This window comes from Anolis carolinensis, chromosome 4 (genome assembly GCF_035594765.1).
Source record: "Anolis carolinensis isolate JA03-04 chromosome 4, rAnoCar3.1.pri, whole genome shotgun sequence".
Classification (NCBI taxonomy): domain Eukaryota; kingdom Metazoa; phylum Chordata; class Lepidosauria; order Squamata; family Dactyloidae; genus Anolis; species Anolis carolinensis.
Window position 1 is genome coordinate 61,731,628 of NC_085844.1, and position 19,782 is coordinate 61,751,409.

Consider the following 19,782-nt stretch of genomic DNA (forward strand, 5'->3'; position numbering starts at 1 on the left):
ATCAATAAAACGATCATATTCCACAAATGGAACAAGTTTGCCAAATTTGCATGGCAGCAAAATGTGGATTCAGTCACTGCTCCCACATCAGTCATTTTGGAATTTCTTGTTTCTTTAATGGATACCGGACTTCAGTTATCCTCCATCAAGTGTTATCTTGCAGCGATATCTGCTTGTCGTAAAGATGAGGGATACTCCTCCTGTTTCCAAGATCCCCTAATCCAACGCTTTCTGCGAGGATGCAGGAATACTCGACCTCCTGTTACTCCACCTGTCCCAGCATGGGATCTCTGGTTGGTGTTATCAGCCCTTCAGAAGCCACCTTTTGAGCCTATGGCAGAGGTGGATATTTCATATGTGTCTTGGAAAATGCCATTTTTGTTGTCCATCACAACAGCCAGAAGGGCAAGTGAGCTCTGTGCACTACGGGCCTCAAATTTCCATTTGGTTGAAGATATTGTTGTACCTTCTTTTTTTTCAAGATCCATCTACTCCGGTGGAACAGGCTCTGCATCTTCTGGATGCTAGAAGAGCATTAGCATTTTATGTTGAAAGAACAAAAGATTTTAGAGCTTTGCCTAAACTTTTTGTCAAATATAGGACAGACACTAAAGGTCTTCCAGTATCTTCACAAAGATTGTCAGGATGGATCACAGCAACTATAAAACTGGCATATCAACTGGCACATCAACAGCCTCCATTCGGCCTAAAGGGCCATTCCACCAGAGCAGTAGCCACCTCCATGGCATATAGCCGAGGAATACCGCTACATGAAGTTTGTAGAGCAGCCACGTGGGCCACCCCTCTGACATTTGTGACCCATTATAAGGTGGATCTGCTCTCAAAGAAGCAAGCAGCGTTTGGCAGAGCAGTTTTGGGATCAGCACTGTCATGACGCCCACCAACCACGGTGAGTAGCTTGCTAGTCTACCACATGTGCTCATTTCACAGACACCATGAGGAAGAAAGATTGGCTGCTTACCTGTAACCGTGTTTCTTCGAATGGTGATCTGTGAAATTAGCACATCCCCGCCCTTCCTCCCCTCTAATCGTCATGCCTTCTTTCTCAAGCCGCTGTCGGCGGCGGGGAACTAAGGCTACAGCCCCATCTCTGCAATATATGCTTCCTGGGAGGAAGGCGGGGCTGCAGCCAAAGTACCTTAAAGTTAAAAGTTAAAAGGTTCCGAGAGTAATGCTCAGGTGCAATTACTACCACATGTGCTAATTTCACAGATCACCATTCGAAGAAACACGGTTACAGGTAAGCAACCAATCTTTCTCCCTCCCTTTCAATGCCTGTACATAGCATTTTGTCTTTCTAGACTGCCTCAGTTTTCATTCCTCCTCTTTTTCCTTTATTTGTTAACTTTCTTGTTTTGTCATCTCTTCTTCGCCCCGCTAAACACAAGAGTGGGCAAGGCAGCTGGTGCCCTAGTGATGGCACAGTACTTGCTAGCAGTATGGGAGAAGCTTGGAATCAACTTAAGTTTTTTGAACTATAGATCCCAGAATTCTCAACCAGTTTTGTCCCTGGCAAAAAACAAAGGAATGCTTTAAAACTGTGGAAGTAATTGCTGGTGGATTCAGTAAAGATTTCTGTAATTCTAGGTGTTTTATCCAGAGGCTGCTGCTGATGTCTCAAAAGTAGAGTGGCAGGGATATAAAACAGTTCTATCTTGAACATCCTGTAAACCTAGATGTGTGAGAGCTGGCTATGCTTTACATGCTGAGTGGTGGACAGGCACTTTTCACATGGGTACACAGTCTGGAACAGGTTTAGCCTGATTGTGGTATAGCTGGAGTGATGATTGTGCCTCAAGTTTGTGGAGGATACAGCATCCATGGGAAGAGATGGGTTGGGGTGGAGCAGCATTGTTTGAAGATAAATGTTATAATGGGGAGTGGGAAATAATTTTATCTGGAATAAAGTATTTCCATAATGTGCATTTCCATAAATGAGTACTGTGGTGGCAGTTCTACTGGGCCATATTAAGTGATCTGATGTCAGTACATGGGAACCAAGTTGCTTCAGTTCTTTCTCTGGTGAAAACAACCTACCTATATCCCTAAGCCTTCAAGAGACAAGAAGGATGGCATGCTATAAGTGACTGCCTCTCTCTTTTTCCATGTACAGTAGAGTCTCACTTATCCAACATAAACGGGCTGGCAGAATGTTGGATAAGTGAATATGTTGGATAATAAGGAGAGATTAAGGAGAATCCTATTAAACATCAAATTAGGTTATGATTTTACAAATTAAGCACCAAAACATCACATTTGACAGAAAAAGTAGTTCAATACATAGTAATCCTATGTAGTAATTACTGTATTTATGAATTTAGCACCAAAATATCACGATGTATTGAAAACATTGACTACAAAAATGCATTGGATAATCCAGAACGTTGGATAAGCGAATGATGGAGAAGTGAGACTCTACTGTATTAAGGAAAAACCTGTATTTTATTAGACAAATGTATTCCAGGGAAGATTATAAAATCATAGAATCGTAGAGTTGGAAGAGACCTCACGGGCCATCCAGTCCAACCCCCTGCAAAAAGCAGGAAAATCCCATTCAGAGCACCCCCGACAAATGGTCATCCAGCCTCTGCTTAAAAGCCTCTAAAGAAGGAACCTCCACCACACTCTAGGACAGAGAGTCCCACTGCCGAACAGCTCTCACAGTGAGGAAGTTCTTCCTAATGTTCAGGTGGAATCTCCTTTCCTGTAGTTTGAAGCCATTGTTCTGCGTCCTAGTCTGCAGGGCAGCAGCAAACAAGCTTACATTTGTTTAGGGGTGGATAATGGATTGAAAATACAGACAGAGTGCAAATTATAGTACTAGGGAAAATAAGGTATTTTCATATGTTCTAAGAGGGAACTAATAGCCAAGTTCTAATTGTCACTATTTCACTTCATTAATTTTGACTGTCCTTTATGCTCTTTTGAAAGCTCAGCAATCCTAGTGTCCAGACACATTTCAAACTGCTGATTATGATAGAGGAAGGAGAGAAAGGTATTTAATACCTATCCCACCTTCCAATCACCCTGCCAGCCTGGAGAACTTGGAAAGTGAGCCAGTCAACCCACCAAACCTCACTTTGCTATTAAATAATTGCCAGGTCAGTCAAGAATAAGACACATATAATCTATGATCTCCTTAGTGATGAAGGGGCTGACCTATCATACTTCATTGAAACTTGGCTGGGAGATTATAGTGCTCCAACCTGGGCTCAGGCCCTCTAGCCAGGTACTGTGTCTGTAAGCAGGTGAAGGGTGGGGTAGCTGTGGTCTATAAAGATCATCTTAACTTGACCAGAGTACCTATAGTCGATACAAAGAAGCCGAAGGCATTAAGGGTAGCATTAAAGGTGGCAAAAATATTTTTGGCTGCTTACCATTGCATCACCATAGAACCATTCAGTCTGGCCCAAAGGAGAGTTTTGGGCCAGACTCGTAATGAACGAGTCTGTTGTGAAGAACCTGCCCATCAGCAGATAAAATTGCTGATTTGTTCTGACTTGTATGCTAGAATTGATTCAGTCCAGTGGATGTATCCTTGACCACAGATTGTCCAGTGTTGACTTTTCAGTTTACGTATGTAGCTTGAAAATGTAGACAAGAGCATTGGAGAGGTGCAAGCCACCATTATTGTCCTAGAGATCCTTGCCTCACCTGAGTTATTTTACTGGCTGAAGGGCTAAGGGGAGTAATTAACACCTCTTTGCAGCTAGGCAGGGTTCCAATATATCTAAAGGAGGTTATTGTAACAAGAAACCTGTAGTTCCTATTATACAGGATAAGCATAGTCTCCAACATCCTATCCCATCCTTGGGCAAGGTACTAGAGTGAGTCCTGGCTTCTCAATTCCAGGGGTTCTTGGATGAAGTGGATTATCTAGATCTATTTCAGTCTGGTTTCAGCCCTGGTTATGGGATGCAAATAGCATTGGTAACCTTGTGGCAATGGGTTTGATTGATGCTGCTTTGTTTCTAGGCCTGATTCAAAGTGCTGGTGATAAACCTATAAAGCACAATGGGATTTGGAACCAGACTATTTGAGTGACTGTCTTTATGAGCTAGTCAGAGCTCTAAGGACCTATGGAGGGTCCTTTCTCTCTGTTCCATCACCATCTCTGGCTCATTTTGTGTGAACAAAGGAAAGAGCCTTCTCAGTTGCAGATGTCAGACTCTAGAACTCCCTCCCCAGAGAGGCCAGGATGACATTGTCCTTTTTTCCCCATCAGCAAGCTAAAACATTTTAATGCTTTCAAGCTCCTAGGAACTGATTGAAGTGGGGTTTTAACATTGTATGGTGCTGTTTTTAACATTTGTATGTAGCTTTTAAATGAATTTCAGTGTGGGTCCCTTTGGGTGGGAAGGGCGGGATATACCGTATATACTTGAGTATAAGCCGACCCAAATATAAGCCGAGGCACCTAATTTTACCACAAAAACTGGGAAATCTTATTGACTTGAGTATAAGCCAAGGGTGGGAAATGCAGCAGCTACTGGTAAATTTCAAAAATAAAATTAGATACCAATAAAATTACATTAATTGAGGCATAAGTGGGTTAAATGTTTTGAATATTTATTGTATTTCAAAGAAAAACAGTAAACTAACTCTATAAGTGGAAAAGCAACAATAACTTTATAATAATAATCATCATCAACAGCAGCTTCATTTGTACCCTGCCCTATCTATCTCCCCCTGGGGACTCAGGCCAGCTTCCAACATAGTAACTGGCAAACATATAATGCTTACATAAACAATGTAGAGCTAGATATAGATATCATTATATATGCTAATTTCACGTGTGTATTTCCCCCTGAAACCTTTGCAAATCCTCTCTCTATGTGCATTTTCCTCCTGCAATATTTGTAAGCCCCATTTATCAATGTTTATACCTATCTAGACATCTGTGTGTGTGTGTGTGTGTGCGCGCGCGCGCTTGCGCATTTTCCCTCTGCACTTGCAAACATGTGAGGGTAAAATTCATATAAAATTCATATATAAAATTAATGTATACATATAGGAACAGATATACGGGTACATGTAAATCTCTATCTATATTTACATAGGATTTGCAAAGACCTGTAAACATATGAGGGGAAAATTCATATATTAATGTATTTGTAGGGGGAACATCTATATAAATATTTAGAACCTTTGGGGCATGCATTTACCCAAGGAAGAAATGCAAGCAAAGCTCCCCTAAAAACAACTTTGTCCTCTTTTCTCCTGCCCTTTCCCACCTCTTTTCTTTCTCCCTTTTTCAAACTCTAAAAGTAGCCAGAAAAGGCTTTTTAAAACTTCTCTCCCCCTCCCAAAAAACCCACCTCATTTTTGTTTCCTTAGGAATAAAAAGAAATACACACCTTCTGTTGCTCTCTTTTCCCTCCTTACCTCCCTTTGGACTCAAATGTTCTTGCAATAGTAGTAGTAGTAGTAGTAGTAGTAATAATAATAATAATAATAATAATAATAATAATAATAGCAGGGCCGGCCAGAGATAAATTTATATATAAAGCGGGGGGGGGGGGAATTGCGCCCCCCCCACCGGTGCCGCGGGAGGTGTGGCCATGTGCCGCGGGAGGGCCCCTCCTCCTGCTCCCTGGCCCCGCCTCTCACCTCCGGTGCAGTCTGCCCACCTGGAAAAGGCCAACCCTGGCCCCGCCTCCCACGCAGCTCACCCTGACCCCGCCTCTCACGCAACGTGAGAGGCGGGGCCAGGGCGCACAGACCGGGAGGCAGGGCTCCGCCCAGACGGGGCCTTGCCTCCCGCCCCGCGCGCCCTGGGCTTTTCCAGGTGGGTAGACTGCACCGGAGGTCCCTGCAGGCCGCAATCGCAGCCTGCAGGGACCTCCGGTGCAGTCTGCCCACCTGGAAAAGGCCAGACAGGCGAGGCTGAGCTGCGTGGGAGGCAGGGCCAACCCTGGCCCCGCCTCCCACGCAGCTCACCCTGACCCCGCCTCTCACGCAACGTGAGAGGTGGGGCCAGGGCGCACAGGCCGGACATCCAGGGCCATCCCAGCCGGCCATGAGAGCTCGCTCGTCGCCGAACAGGCCTTCCTGTTTGCCGGTGAGCGAGCTCATGGTCCCCGCTGGGGGGGGGGAAGCCTGAGGGTGCCCCCCGGGCCCTGCGCACGAGGCGGCCGCCTCACGTGGCCTCCATGTTGGGCCGGCCCTGCATAATAGTAATAGTAATAAATTGTGCAAATTTGCAAAAATATCTTTTTTCCTTCCCCTTCTACTCATGCAATCTGGCTTGCAAGTGTTTCTCACACATTCTCCTTTCACTTTTGAAAACATTCGCTTCTTGTCTCTGTCTCTCTCAAAAAAATAAGATAAACAGCCTGGGAGGAGAAGCGAAGAAGGGAGGTTTTGGAAAAGAAAACATACTGTGGCCTCCAGCTCCGCTGCTGGCTTGACCTTGACCCGAATATAAGCCGGGGGGAGGCTTTTTCAGCTCATAAATAAGGACTGAAAAACTCAGCTTATCTTTGAGTATGTACGGTAAATGTTGTAAATAAATAAATAGTTACCTTTATGAATAGTTTTCCCCATAAATTATATTTATATTTTTATTGCTGGTCTTATCTCAATGTGGTTTCATGAAAAAATTGGCAACAGTAAAAGATTTCTCATTGCCATCCAGTGGCTGTTTTAGAAATTTATTGGTTAGCAACTACCCTGCAGAAAATACTTCAGCTGTAGTTCATAAAAAGGAAAATCAATCTGTTTATCAAGCCTTACAGACAGGGCCAGCTGAGAAAATTTTAAATATTAAGCGGGGGGCAAAAATTATGCCCCCCACGATGCGGGAGGTGTGGCCATGCACCGCGGGAGGCAGGGCATGGTTAGACCTGGCCCCGCCTCCCGTGCCCTGGCCCCGCCTCCTGCGCTGCTCGCCCTGACCCCGCTTCTCATGCAGCGTGGGAGGCGGGGCCAGGGCGTGCAGGCCGGGAGGCGGGGCTCCGCCCAGACGGGGCCTTGCCTCCCACCCCGCGCACCCTGGCCTTTTCCAGCTGGCCAGACTGCAGCGGAGGTTCCTCCAGGCCGCGATCTCGGCCTGGAGAGACCTCCGCTGCAGTCTGGCCACCTGGAAAAGGCCAGACAGGCGAGGGTGAGCTGCGCGGGAGGCGGGGCCAGGGTTGGCCCCGCCTCCCGCGCTGCTCATCCTGACCCCGCCTCTCACGCAGCATGAGAGGTGGGGCCAGGGCGCGCAGGCCGGGAGGCGGGGCTCCGCCCAGACGGGGCCTTGCCTCCCGCCCCGCGCGCCCTTGCCCGGCTGGCCTCCATGGCGCCCCCGGGACCGTGCGCCCGAAGCGGGCGCTTCAGTGGCCTCCGCGTTGGGCCGGCCCTGCTTACAGATGCTGATTTACTGTCAGTATTTTTTTTTCATACCTATTTTATATATCTGGGGTCATGTAGAAATTGGAAAAGGGTTGCAAGTGGAAAAGGTTCAAGAAGCCCTGCTCTTTAGTACATTAAAACCACAGTTTATATCAGCCAATAAAATAGCATGGATCTTCTGTAAAGCTAACAGCTATATTAACATAATGTCACCGGCATCTTTTGTTTTAAAGAAGCTTAAATAGCTGTAACAATATTACTTTAAAATACTGGTTTGGAATGAGTTTTCATGATTCTATAGGTAATCTTTTTATAAGAGATATTTTTCAATTCCACTCAAATTTCCCCTGTATTCTGAACTGATGAAATCTCTGCAGAAACTCCCCCTTTCCATTTTTAGCTTAAATCAAATTCCCAAATAGACTTACTGGATTACTTGAGATTTACAGATAGATTCAAATGCTAAATGGTAAATCAGCATATCTCCCCTCATTGAGATTAGCAGTTGGATTTAATATATTTGCTTTAGTTTTATCATAGTGCAAATGAAAGTAAATTAAAAGAAGCCACCATACATATGAATCACTATTTGATACAATGCAAACTTACTGCTTGTGTTTACTGCACTAGAATTCTATATTGTGTGGATGTTGACAATTAATTGGCGGACTTGTCTGATGGTTCATTTATTTGTGACAAATTCTCCAGTGTTCTCTTTTTTAAATTCTTGAATATGATTACATGGGTCTTGAACAAGCTACATAACAATGTTTGAAACAGATTTCTTTAAACGAAACTCATAAGTGATGTTTCACAAGCATCTAAGAACCTCTTGATATTGAATTCTAAAGAGGAAATGGATTTTGTGATTTTTAAATCAATTACCAGTTACTGTTTGAATGAATGTCCTCCCCATGCTACAAGAAGATATTGTGCTATGGTTCCAGTGTTTTTGGAATGAGGATTTCCATTTAGTATCAGTTTTCTTTAAGTTTAATTTTTCCTGGTGGTCTGTAACCCCCTTCATTATTTCTAGTATAAATTAAATATTACTGATCTACCCACTTAAGAGAGGTAGTAAAATAACTCCCAAATTGACAAAAATGCAGGACGATGAGGGTGACAGAGACCACTCCCAAATACCTTCAGAAAGGAGGGGGAAAAATAACAGGAGGGATTACATCTAAACGCCTCCTTCATGACTTAAAAATATGTTTATTTCTTCAAGTGAAAGTGAGTTAAAAGGACATGCTTAGAATCTTTTCCAGGGTCTGTTAAGATCAAGGGATATTGAGGAAGTAAAGGGGAATAAATTTAGGAGAATTAAAATTAAGGAGAAAATAAAGGAAGCTTGTTAGCTCAGATGTGTCAAGACAAGTCATCAACACTCCAGTCAGATGATGCTACTTAATTAATATGCAGAGAGCTGCTCTCAATCAAACACAAAGTCTGCAAGAGGGGAAAAGTGACTTTTAAAATCCAAGCCATAAAATGCAGGTTAAAGAGCAGCCCTAGACACAGGAGGCTAGAGTCTGTCATGTAGAAAATACTGAAGCATCACAAGCCTCTTAAATAATTTTGTCTGCAATTTGTATCATTAGTTAAATATATGGTGAATAATGAGGTACAAGCCCTGGTGCAACTATTCCTTAATCTCAAACACATAAAGTTCCTGTAAACCAGACCTGTATAACATATGACCCATTGGCTGCTTGTGGCATGCAAAAGGATTTGTTGAGGCCCACTTTTCCTCCTTCCCTCCCCCCCACCCCCGGCCATATTCTGCTCCCCTTTACCTACACTAGACCTGCACAACCTGTGGTCCTCCAGGTGTTTTGGATTTTAGCTCCCGGAATTCTTATCCATTGGACAAGCTGATTAAGGCTTTTGGAAATTGGTGTCTTGAACACCAGGAGGTCCATAGGTTGTGTAGGCCTGACCTACACCATAAATGAAGTACATGGAATAATAACCCCCGGAATGGCCCTTTCTTTGCTATTTCAAGACCCTGTTCAGAAAGAAAAGCAATGTGACCTCTGCCGAGAAACCCTGGAGCTTGGGGAAAATTCTTCTCAATTGTGTAATACATTGCATCATGAACTACAAATCCCATCAAACATAATGACAAACTGTAAAAACACAGTGGGTCACTTTAGAAGCCTTACAGTACATCCACAGTGCTTCATCCCCTCACCCCCACTGCTCCTCTCTTACCTACACCATAAATTTGTAGTTCACAGTGAAACGTATCATGTGATTCAGAGAAATATGTGTGCAATGACAGCCATCCATGTTATGTTTCTCTGTAACATTGGTGCACTAAACCCAAAGCGCTAGAAATTATCTTTGAAGGGTATCACAGAAAGAAAGTAGTGCTTCTGGCAGATTGATATATTCTTTCTCTCCAATAAGCAACTGGAGTTATTTACAGTCTCCATTTCTTCCTATAGATGGCAGCAAGATTTCAGATCCTTTTGATACAAGCAAGGTTTGGTGAAAAAAAATCAGATTTCATTTCAGTACAAATTTGTACTTCTTGAACCTAATAAATAAAGTAGAATACATTTTTGACATTTGAAAAATACATGCAAAAAACCCAAACAACCTTAGAAGGTATAGTTTGAAAATGCACATATGTCCTTTTTATTCAGCGAAAAGGTACTTGAAAGCTCTGTTTTAAATATGATTATAAGAATGTGTATATTTCAGTCTGATGAGGAAATTGGGCAGGGTAATAGTGGAAAGAATAAAACCTGAATGAAAGCAAATATTACATACTGGTTTCTTCATACTGTGAACTCCCAAAATCAGTTATCTTTAGCCCTTGTTATACAGATGGCCTACGTATTTTTCCTCCTCTGTTCTGATAGAGCCACCATAATAATTGGTATCTCTTCTAGGGGTGTGCAATTCGGGTAAACTCCAAGCCGTTTTCAGTGTCCAGATTTTGGTGTGTTTCCCCCCCCCCATGCTGTTTTTGGGGAGCTTCCCGAATTTAGGAAGGCAAAATGCCATTTTTCGTTCCGGTAGCTGAAAGATCAATTTTCACTCCGGGAAGATCCAACCCATTAGTGGCAACAGGGGAACTTCCAAGGCTCCCCTTTCCATCAATTTCAGGGCTATTGGGATGAAAATGGCCACACTTGGAGTACATATTTATCACTACCAGGCCCCCAAGTTTCAGAACGTTTGGATCATCCCCAGATTTTTAGGAAATTCTTTAATTTTCTAGAAAGAAACCCAACAAAAGGTATCCTTTGGGAAAATCTGATTGAGATTCAGTAATACCTCTCCCTCTGGCTTTCGCTCCCTGAAAGTCTGGACACTTGACCTAGTAGCGCCCATACTGCGGTCATATATATATGTGTGTGTGTGTGTGTGTGTGTGTGTGTGTGTGTGTGTGTGCGTGTGTGTGTGTGTGTGTGTGTGTGTATATATAATATTATATATTGATATTAAATGGATTTTCATACCCCCAGCAAACCTAATGCTCTTCTCCACTTTCTTTAAGATGTATCCTTTTGATTTGCCATAACACAGGAGACAAATGTCTCTTCCCACTGTCTCCTCCCCTATCGTTTGCCCTCATACCCAAACCTGAGTTAAGGCATCTGACTTAAAAAACCACATTTTTGGGGTCTTTTCCCCTAATATCCTCCAACTAGACCTGGGTTAAGGCATCAAACTTAAGAAACCACTTTTTCTGGGGTCGTCTCCCCTAATATCCTTCAACTAGACCTGGGTTAAAACATCAGACTTAAGAAGCCACTTTTTCTGGGGTCGTCTCCCCTCTTATCCTTCAACTAGACCTGGGGAGGAATTAAATGCTTCCTGTGGAGTCAAGGGAGTCAGGCTATCCCCTCCCTTCAGTAAACCACCCCAGTATTTAAACAAACATCCCCAATGCCCTTTCACAGCCCCTCAAATGCACTTCTACCCTCACTTCCCTAGCAAAATAGTAAAAAGAAGGAATAAAAGATATTAAATTAAATGTTGAGTCATTTCCCCTTATGTGGTGGTATTATAAAACAACCCAGAAATACCAGATTCAAATACATATGATGATGTCAAAGCCAAAATTACAATGAAACCAGAGTTGTACTTGTTGGGAATGTTTATTTGGTTAAAAGTGTTCTTAATTTTAAACATTATATTGTTCTTTCTTTCCTTTTCTTTGCACTACAAACGAGATATGTGCAGTGTGCACAGGAATTTGTTCATGTTTTTATCAATTAGTTCACACAGTCTCCATCCATCTGCAACTGACCTGTCCCTTCTGTCAAATTTTAAAACACAATGTGCCAAAAATGTTGCCCATGCCTGATATATATACATTATCTAGATAAATAAAAATGTAATGTCCATTTTTGGGGACCTCATATCTCCCAAACAACGTCACCGATTGCTACAAAATTTGGACACAACGTAGCACTCATACTGACGGGTCTTTTAAGATATTCACATACCTGCTATCAGAAACTTGTCACACTGGAGACAGGTAAAACCATGCCCCTTAGCAACGGCCAATCAGTCTCCTTTTCCCTTAACCATCCTAGCAGATGGCTCCTCCCCTTAGCAATGGCACTAGCAATGGCCAATTGGCGTGGATGGGGCCGCAAGGGATGGCCACTCAGTTCGGCTTGGTGAGCTACACGAAGCCGAGGCTCTGTGGCCTAGCCACGGAAAGGAGGGATACTGAGAGTGAAAATCCTTTTTGTGAGCCCCAGCAAGGTGTGCGAGAGATACCACTACTTATTATAATATTATAATTGTATTACATTATTATTATATAATATTATAATATATTATACTATGTAACACTATGATTTTTGCTCCTAGATTTATCAATGTCATTATTTCCTAGGCTTCTATCATAAAAACATGGAAAAAGATTTATTAAATTGCAAAAAAATTGTTCTTGTGGGACATCCTGCAGCACACTGTATTATTATATTATAATAATATTATAATTATGTTTTTATTTAATTTTTTTCTGTGTCAGGAGCGACTTGAAAAACTGCAAGTGGCTTCTGATGTGAGAGAATTGGCCATCTGCAAGGATGTTGCCCAGGGGATGCCCGGATGTTTTACCATCCTGTGGGAGGCTTCTGTTTATATATCTGTGGAAAGTCCAGGGTCAGAGAAGAACTCTTTTCTGCTTGAGGCCAGTGTGAATGTTGTAAAGGTTCAACTCCCTCCCCCCCCCCCCGAAATTTTTCAGGTTTAAAAAAACCTGGTTTGCTCATGAATTTTAATTGGTTAACCAAATCCCCATAAGTATCCACTGAAGTTTACCTGTCTTGAGTGGCCACTGAAGTTTATCGATGGAGCCTGGTTTCTAAATTATTTTGCATTATGGAACTACTCCTCATGATTCACTATAAAATGTTTCAACCCCCCCCCCCCAATTTTTTTCTGGCTATAGTCCTGCCTGGGAGATGTTAGCTGGCCCTGATTGTTTCATGTCTGGAATTCCTATGTTTTCTGAGTGGTGTTCTTTATTTACTGTCCTGATTATAGAGTTTTTAATACAGTACTGGCAGCGAGTAATAGGGAGGAAGAGGCACTGGGGTCACTCCCTGGGAGGGACCTATGGCCTTTCCCAGCAGGAAAATAATGGGGGCGTGGCCAATGAGGAAGCCACTTCCCCTGTCATTCTCCCCAAGGGAAGGGCAGAGAAAGAAAGAGATCTTCATCCATCCATCCATCCATCTATCTATGTTTACACTCAGAGGCAATCTTTAGAATTCTGCGGTTTACATTAGGACATGGATTGCTTATCATATGGACAGTGATACGTTCCGTGTTCCAGAGTCGCCAAACCAGACAATCTCCATATCGGCATAGACAGTGGAACCACCACAAATATTGCCTATCCACAAGCATCACATATACTGTATCTGAAACCTATTCTTTCTCTATCCTTTCTTTCCCATTGAACCAGACTGGACCACAGCAATGTGTGGCCGGGTACAGCTAGTTTATATAATACAATATTTAAACATTTCTTGGGGCTCCACTAGAAACTTTTGCTTCAAAAAGGGCTCTGCGGCTGAAAAAGTGAGAACTCCTGATCTAGAGAGAAAACACGGAAGACTACTATTGTATTTGACTATGGCAGCGACAATCGTCTTTACCCAGAAAGACTCAGCTATTCTGACACAAAATGATTGGCTTTTGAAAATATATGAGTTAGCTGAGTTTGACAAATTCTGATGTTGATCAATAAGAAATCCTTGACCAATTTCAAGAAAGACTGGAATGTATTTATCACCTTTTTACACTGAAGATGGGAACAAAATTCCATAATTGGTTTTCTGATAGCAGAGTGTTATTAAAAGTAGAAGGAATATTTCAAGGGAACAGTGAATTCAGAAGTGAAAACCAATAACCAAAAAGTGTGATACTCATAGATTAGTTTTTATTGTTCTATGTGTAAGATGAGTTTAACAGGGTTGCATGGGGTGGTAGTGGTTAGAACTATTGTATTAGATTAAGTTTGTTAGTTGCTTAGGTTTGTGTTTTAAGAAGAAATGTTTTCTGTATTCTTGTAAGGGGGATATGGTCCTTTTATTTTGTGAAATCTGTCTTTCTGAATACCGGTATGTCTTTCTTTGATTGTTTGATTGTAGGTTTCATTGAATAAAAATACTGTAGTTATAAAGAAGAAGAAGAAACTGTAGCTTCTACAGGAGACCCTAAGTGAATAAGTGAAACCATGTATATTAGTTCTGCAGATACCGAGGGTGTGTTATACTGTACTACTACTACTTATCCAAGCTAAACGGGCCGGCAGAACCTTGGATAAGCGAATATCTTGGATAATGAGGGATTAAGGAAAAGACTATTAAATATCAAATTAGGTTATGATTTTACAAATTAAGCACCAAAACATCATGTTATACAACAAATTTGACAGAAAAAGTAGTTCAATACACAGTACTGTAATGTTATGTTGTAATTACTGTATTTATGAATTTAGCACCAAAATATCACAATATATTGAAAACATTGACTACAAAAATGCATTGGAGAATCCAGAACCTTGGATAAGCGAGGCTTGGATAAGTGACACTCTACTGTAATAATATTTGGTTTCTAATTTACATTATAATTAGAATAATGAGGCTGGGACAATTGCAGCAGTATTCATGTGTTACTAAACATAGAATATAAATAGGTATCACCTTACAGATAATCATTGGTGAATGGCCCTGTGGTTGCTTGACATTTTCATCTTGTAATATAATTAGTTATTATATTTTTGATGACACATAGTGTTTTCCACATACCATATATACTAATGAATTAGGCAACCTCACTTGTAAGCCGAGAACAGTCAAGGATCATTCTGATGAGAGGGAGAAGCACTCGGGAATTCAAAATAGTCAGAAACAATGCCACAGCAGAAAAAGTAAAAGCAGCTGGTGATTCTTCTGATTTCCTAAAATATATTTATACATTCTTTATATAAAAGTTTTAATTGATTTTAATCCACTTTGCAACTCTTTGTGGCACTATGATATTTTGCACTGGGAAAGGAGCTATGGTAGCTATTCAGTATTTTTGTCTGTGTCCTGGGAAGGGAAACATGAAATGTTTCTGTCATGGTAGTAAGCCTACTTGAACGAGTTTATATAATCCTGTACGAATATAATATAATAATGTAATAGTGATAATGTAATAATGATATTAATGCTCTTGACATTGGAGCAAGGTTTCTTCATGTGGATAGTTAAGATTTCTGTCTGCTATATTAAGACACAATTTATGAATGCATGCTGTGTAGTAGGCTGTGGGGACTCTTCAAAACTGGTTTTCAGGTAGTGCCAGTGGGTACAGAGTGAGGGGAACAGGATGGGGAAAAAATCCACCATATAGGAAATGCCAGTCCAGAGCAATATTAGCTTTAAACTACATACTATATTTCTGTTTTAAGAAAAATAAATTATTTGTTATCTCATTTGCTTCAGTATTTATATTAATTTCTTTTAGGTTTTCCTTGGATATTTTATAACAGCTAAAAATAAGTGCAGCCCAAGTTTGGAGAGTGCTGGCAGTCTGGAACTAGCTACAGTTATTTCTGTTTAGGTAATGAATATTTTCTCTTGTTTTGCTCACTATTTAAGTTTGCATTTTTTTAAAAATGCAAACTGAATTCAGTAAGCCCCCCCCCCCCCCCGAGATAACACATAATATACCTTTCAGCAGGGACATAAGAGAAGCCTCCCACAAGATGGTAAAACATCCAGGGTCCCCTAGACAACATCCTTGTAGACAGCCAATTCTCTCAGACCAGAAGCAACTTTTTCAAGTCACTCCTGAAATGGAAAAAACACCTTTCAGTAGTCTTGTGCATTTGAATGAAATTGCTTACCCTTCCTGTTTGTTTTATTTGTATGGCCCCATTTCTGTGTCAATTCACCGCTTCCGAAACGGTGGTCCATACGAATGAGCTCTTTTGTTTTACCATCTGAATATACAAATGCATTTGTCCCATTGGCGGCAATGGGCGAGATGCTCATGCTCCCCTCCCCCTCCGTTTTAAGGCTAGAGGGGTGAAATTCGCCACACATGGAGGGCATATCATCCACTTTTAGCCCACCAAGTCTTACAAGGTTTGGGTCATCCCCCGAATTTTAGGGATTTTTTTTCTTTCTAAAAATAAAATTTCCTTAAAAACATTCCCTCTTTCCCCACTGGTCCCACCCTCTAACCTGAGAGCTTAAGATACCAATGATTCTGAGACCTCTCTTGATCTGCAAGGAGACCTGGACTTAAAGGCAGGGTCTTAAAGCACCACTGATTTTGAGACGTCTCCCTCTCGATCTGCAAGGAGACCTGAGGTTAAAGCCAGGGTCTTAAGGCACCACTGATTCTGAGACTTCTCCATCTCGATCTGCGAGGAGACCTGGGCTTAAAGGCAGGGCGTAATGCATCACTGATTCTGAGACTTCTCCCTCTCGATCTGCAAGGAGACACGAGCTTAAAGAATAAGCAGGCTGCAAGGCAGGCACTGAGGTAGGCTGCAAGGCAACAAGCGGCAGGTAGGCAGAGGAACGAATTGCAGCAAAGCAAAGGTTTTGTGCTGCTTTAACTTTCGTTTCACCGCTTCATCCATGTGGAGGGGCTCTGCCATACCATGCAATACGAATTAATGGTATGGTACAGAAGCATGGATGAAACATATGAGACAAATACTGGGCCCTACTCTACCTTCAGAATTTCACAAATGAAAACTGGGACATGTGCAGTTGAGCAACATCAAAATATGGCCAAGACGACAAAAAGCACACAAGCATTTGTTTGCAATTCATGTTTTCCTGGGCTGATAGAGAAAGGCAGGATTCTGTCCCCCAGTCCTCTTTCTCTTGCTGAGTTAACTGAATAAAAATGACTTTTTACTTTGAACTCATTTTGAAGCAATTCAAATAAGCTGAGGACAAAGGAAGAAATAGTGGGAAGAGAGAGAAATTGATATATTTTTCAAACAATTGAAAAAGTGGGATGACAGTGAGATGACAGAGAATTAATTAGGACTGCCCTTGCTAAATTAAGACAGTTGGAGGATATGATATAAGACTGAACTGCTTAACGTCTCAGTTTAGAATCAGAACTTAACAATAGAAGAATTACATAATGCTCTTAGTTCTAGAGATAAAATAATAGAGCTGGAAAAAAACACCTGTGCCAAATTTTTTTAAAAAAATAGTAAATGAATAAATCAGTTATGCTAGGGTAGGTCAACTGTCATGTGGCCAATGTTCTGGTTTGCAAATGTTCAAAAGCCCCTCCACTTAATGATTATATATAAAGCACCTCAAATGTTTTAATTGACTTTAATATGGTTTTAACTATGGATATTGAGCTAAAAGTAATAAATTGACTGCAATATCAACCATCACATTGATTTTGATATATGTTGTTTCATCGCCTATACTGCATGTAGTGATTTTCCATAAAATGTCCTCAGTCTGCAGTATCAGTGATACTAAAAAAAACTAGAAGTACCGAGAGACCGAAAAAGGGGGCTTTCAGCACAAATATTTATCCTGATTTGTGCTTATAAAAGCGGTCGCTGTTGCCCGCTTTTGGTCTAAAACTATTTAGCTGCTTATGATTCCTTTATTTCATCATTTTAAAACTTATTTATTATGCAATGCTTTTGACACTAAATAAATAAACAAACAATACTGTTGAAGAATATTATTATTTCATTTTTTACCTTTTTGATGCTTATTATATAAAGGATAAATTGGTATCTTTGTTTGCTTGTTTGCTTGATAAGTAGCTTGGCCCATTCCAACAAATAGTATATATGCTGAAAGTAGTAGAGTAAACTACTCATCTGATCTGGTATGCCAATCTGCAATTTTTTACATGCATTCAGGATTATGTGCTCCCTACTCCCTGTCCTCTAGCACAGATGGAAACCACATAGACAATTGAAACTGAAAAAATTCAGACCAGAGATTTAATACTCTCTAGCCCAGAGCTTTCCAACCATTTAATGTTGGTGACATGCTTTTTTTTAGACATGTATCATTTTGTGACACTAATTCAGTTTTGCAAACGAACCAAAGGTTAAATCAACCCCTTATAAAAGATGGAGACACATACATAAATTGTAATAAGGAAATAAACTGATACACAACATATTTCATGAAAACCTTGAATATTATAAAATATATGATTTGTAATATAATATTTCCAACATTTTTTCATTTCTAGTTAACATTCAAATGACACACAATCACAATTCAGTAGACACACGTGACTAGCATGTCATGATACACAATTGAGAAAGCTCTGTTCTAGCTAGTGAGCTATAATTCTCTGGGTGTTGTACAGTACTTTACTTTTGTGGATTTGACTCTTTTTTCAATAAAGATTGAATTTTCCTTCAGTGTGTTATCTAATAAAATGATTTTGGGTATCACAGTTCTCTGTCATATGTGAAACACTTTAATTTTAACTTTTTTGTGGGAGACCTCACAAACTTGAATCTAATAACCTCTAATTTATATTCAACATGTAGTTTGTTCTTTTCCTGTATGGGGAGAGTTATTTATGTTTCTTTTTTCTTTTTTGGCAGATCCATGATGAGCACACTGATGCAAGATAAAGTTAGTGAACAATTATAAAATGCCCAGATTTGGGTCAGCAAAGGTAGTTCAGATTCAAAATTCTGACAGTGATAGCACCATGGTGGAAAAACCAACTGGAAGAAAGGTATAAAAAGAAATGTGATGAAGGAATACAAAAAACATGTAACATGCCTGAATGAAAAAGATTACATGGTGTGTGAAAATATAATGTGGTACTAAATTGAACTGTAGAAGGCACCTGCTAAAATAATGAGCTTCTGTCCACTGGATGTTTGTCCTTATAAACTGATGGAAAATTATGTGCCTTATAGCAGTTCATTGCACCATGTCTAATAGTTCTTCACATTATTTATTTTAAAAGATTTGATGTTACTGAAGCATAAACTTCAGTTGTACTGAATCATAACTTTTGGTCAAATTTCAACAGAAAATCAAAGCAATATTATTGAAATTGGTAGAATCAGTGGTTCAGAAACTATGCTTTCATCCTCGCTCCATACTAGATGCTTTCTAGTCCCATCCCCCCCATGGAAGGCTATCCTGGCTACCTGCTTTTCTTTTGTTGGCAAATGAAGATTTTCCTATTCAAACAGGATTTTACATATAAGCAGGAAGGTTTTTATGGGAATAACTTGTATGTTTTATACAGCTTTAATTATTGTATTTAAAATACTTTATACTTTTGTGTACTGATGTATTAAGGAGCCTCGGTGGCGAAGTGTGTTAAAGCACTGAGCTGCTGAACTTGCAGACCGAAAGGTCCCAGGTTCAAACTCCGGGAGCGGCGGGAGCGGCTGCTGTTAGCTCCAGCTTCTGCCAACCTAGCAGTTTGAAAACATGCCAATGTGAGTAGATCAATAGGTACCGCTCCGGCGGGAAGGTAACTGTACTCCATGCAGTCATGCCGGCCACATGACCTTGGAGGTGTCTACGGACAACGCCGGCTCTTCGGCTTAGAAATGGAGAGGAGCGCCAACCCCCAGAGTCAGACATGACTGGACTTAACTTCAGGGGAAACCTTTACCTTTAGCTACTGATGTATTACTGCACTTAATCTGTATTTATATAACAATGTTCAGTAGTACACATGAATGATCATATTTCCTTGTCAAATTTGCCATAATAATAAACTTGGAAATGAAATAGGGCCGTTAAGAAGCTAGTGATTTCTACATGTTTGGGTGGCTTCTTGGAGAGAGAGAGAGAGATATATAGATATATACTGTGTGTGTGTGTGTGTGTGTGTGTGTGTGTGTAGGCAGTAGAATTTGAATAGAGAAAGAGAAGGTTTGGGGTTCAGAATCCATTGACAAGCTCC

The 19,782-nt window shown here is 40.9% G+C and overlaps 1 protein-coding gene across 4 annotated transcripts in view; it reads left to right on the plus strand.

Moving 5' to 3' along the window:
• ankrd12 (ankyrin repeat domain 12) overlaps nt 1–19,782 on the plus strand; it is a 78,431-nt gene that overhangs the window by 20,899 nt on the left and 37,750 nt on the right. For 2 of the 4 annotated variants that reach the window (XM_008118178.3, XM_008118180.3), the window contains exons 2-3: nt 15,352–15,447; nt 18,452–18,588. The exons of 1 other annotated variant lie outside the window; for it this stretch is intronic. In XM_008118178.3, the coding sequence (XP_008116385.1) occupies nt 18,502–18,588 (87 nt within the window). In that variant the 5' untranslated portion in view covers nt 15,352–15,447; nt 18,452–18,501. The remainder of the gene's footprint in view (nt 1–15,351; nt 15,448–18,451; nt 18,589–19,782) is intronic. One more of the 4 variants, XM_008118179.3, reaches the window with a different exon arrangement.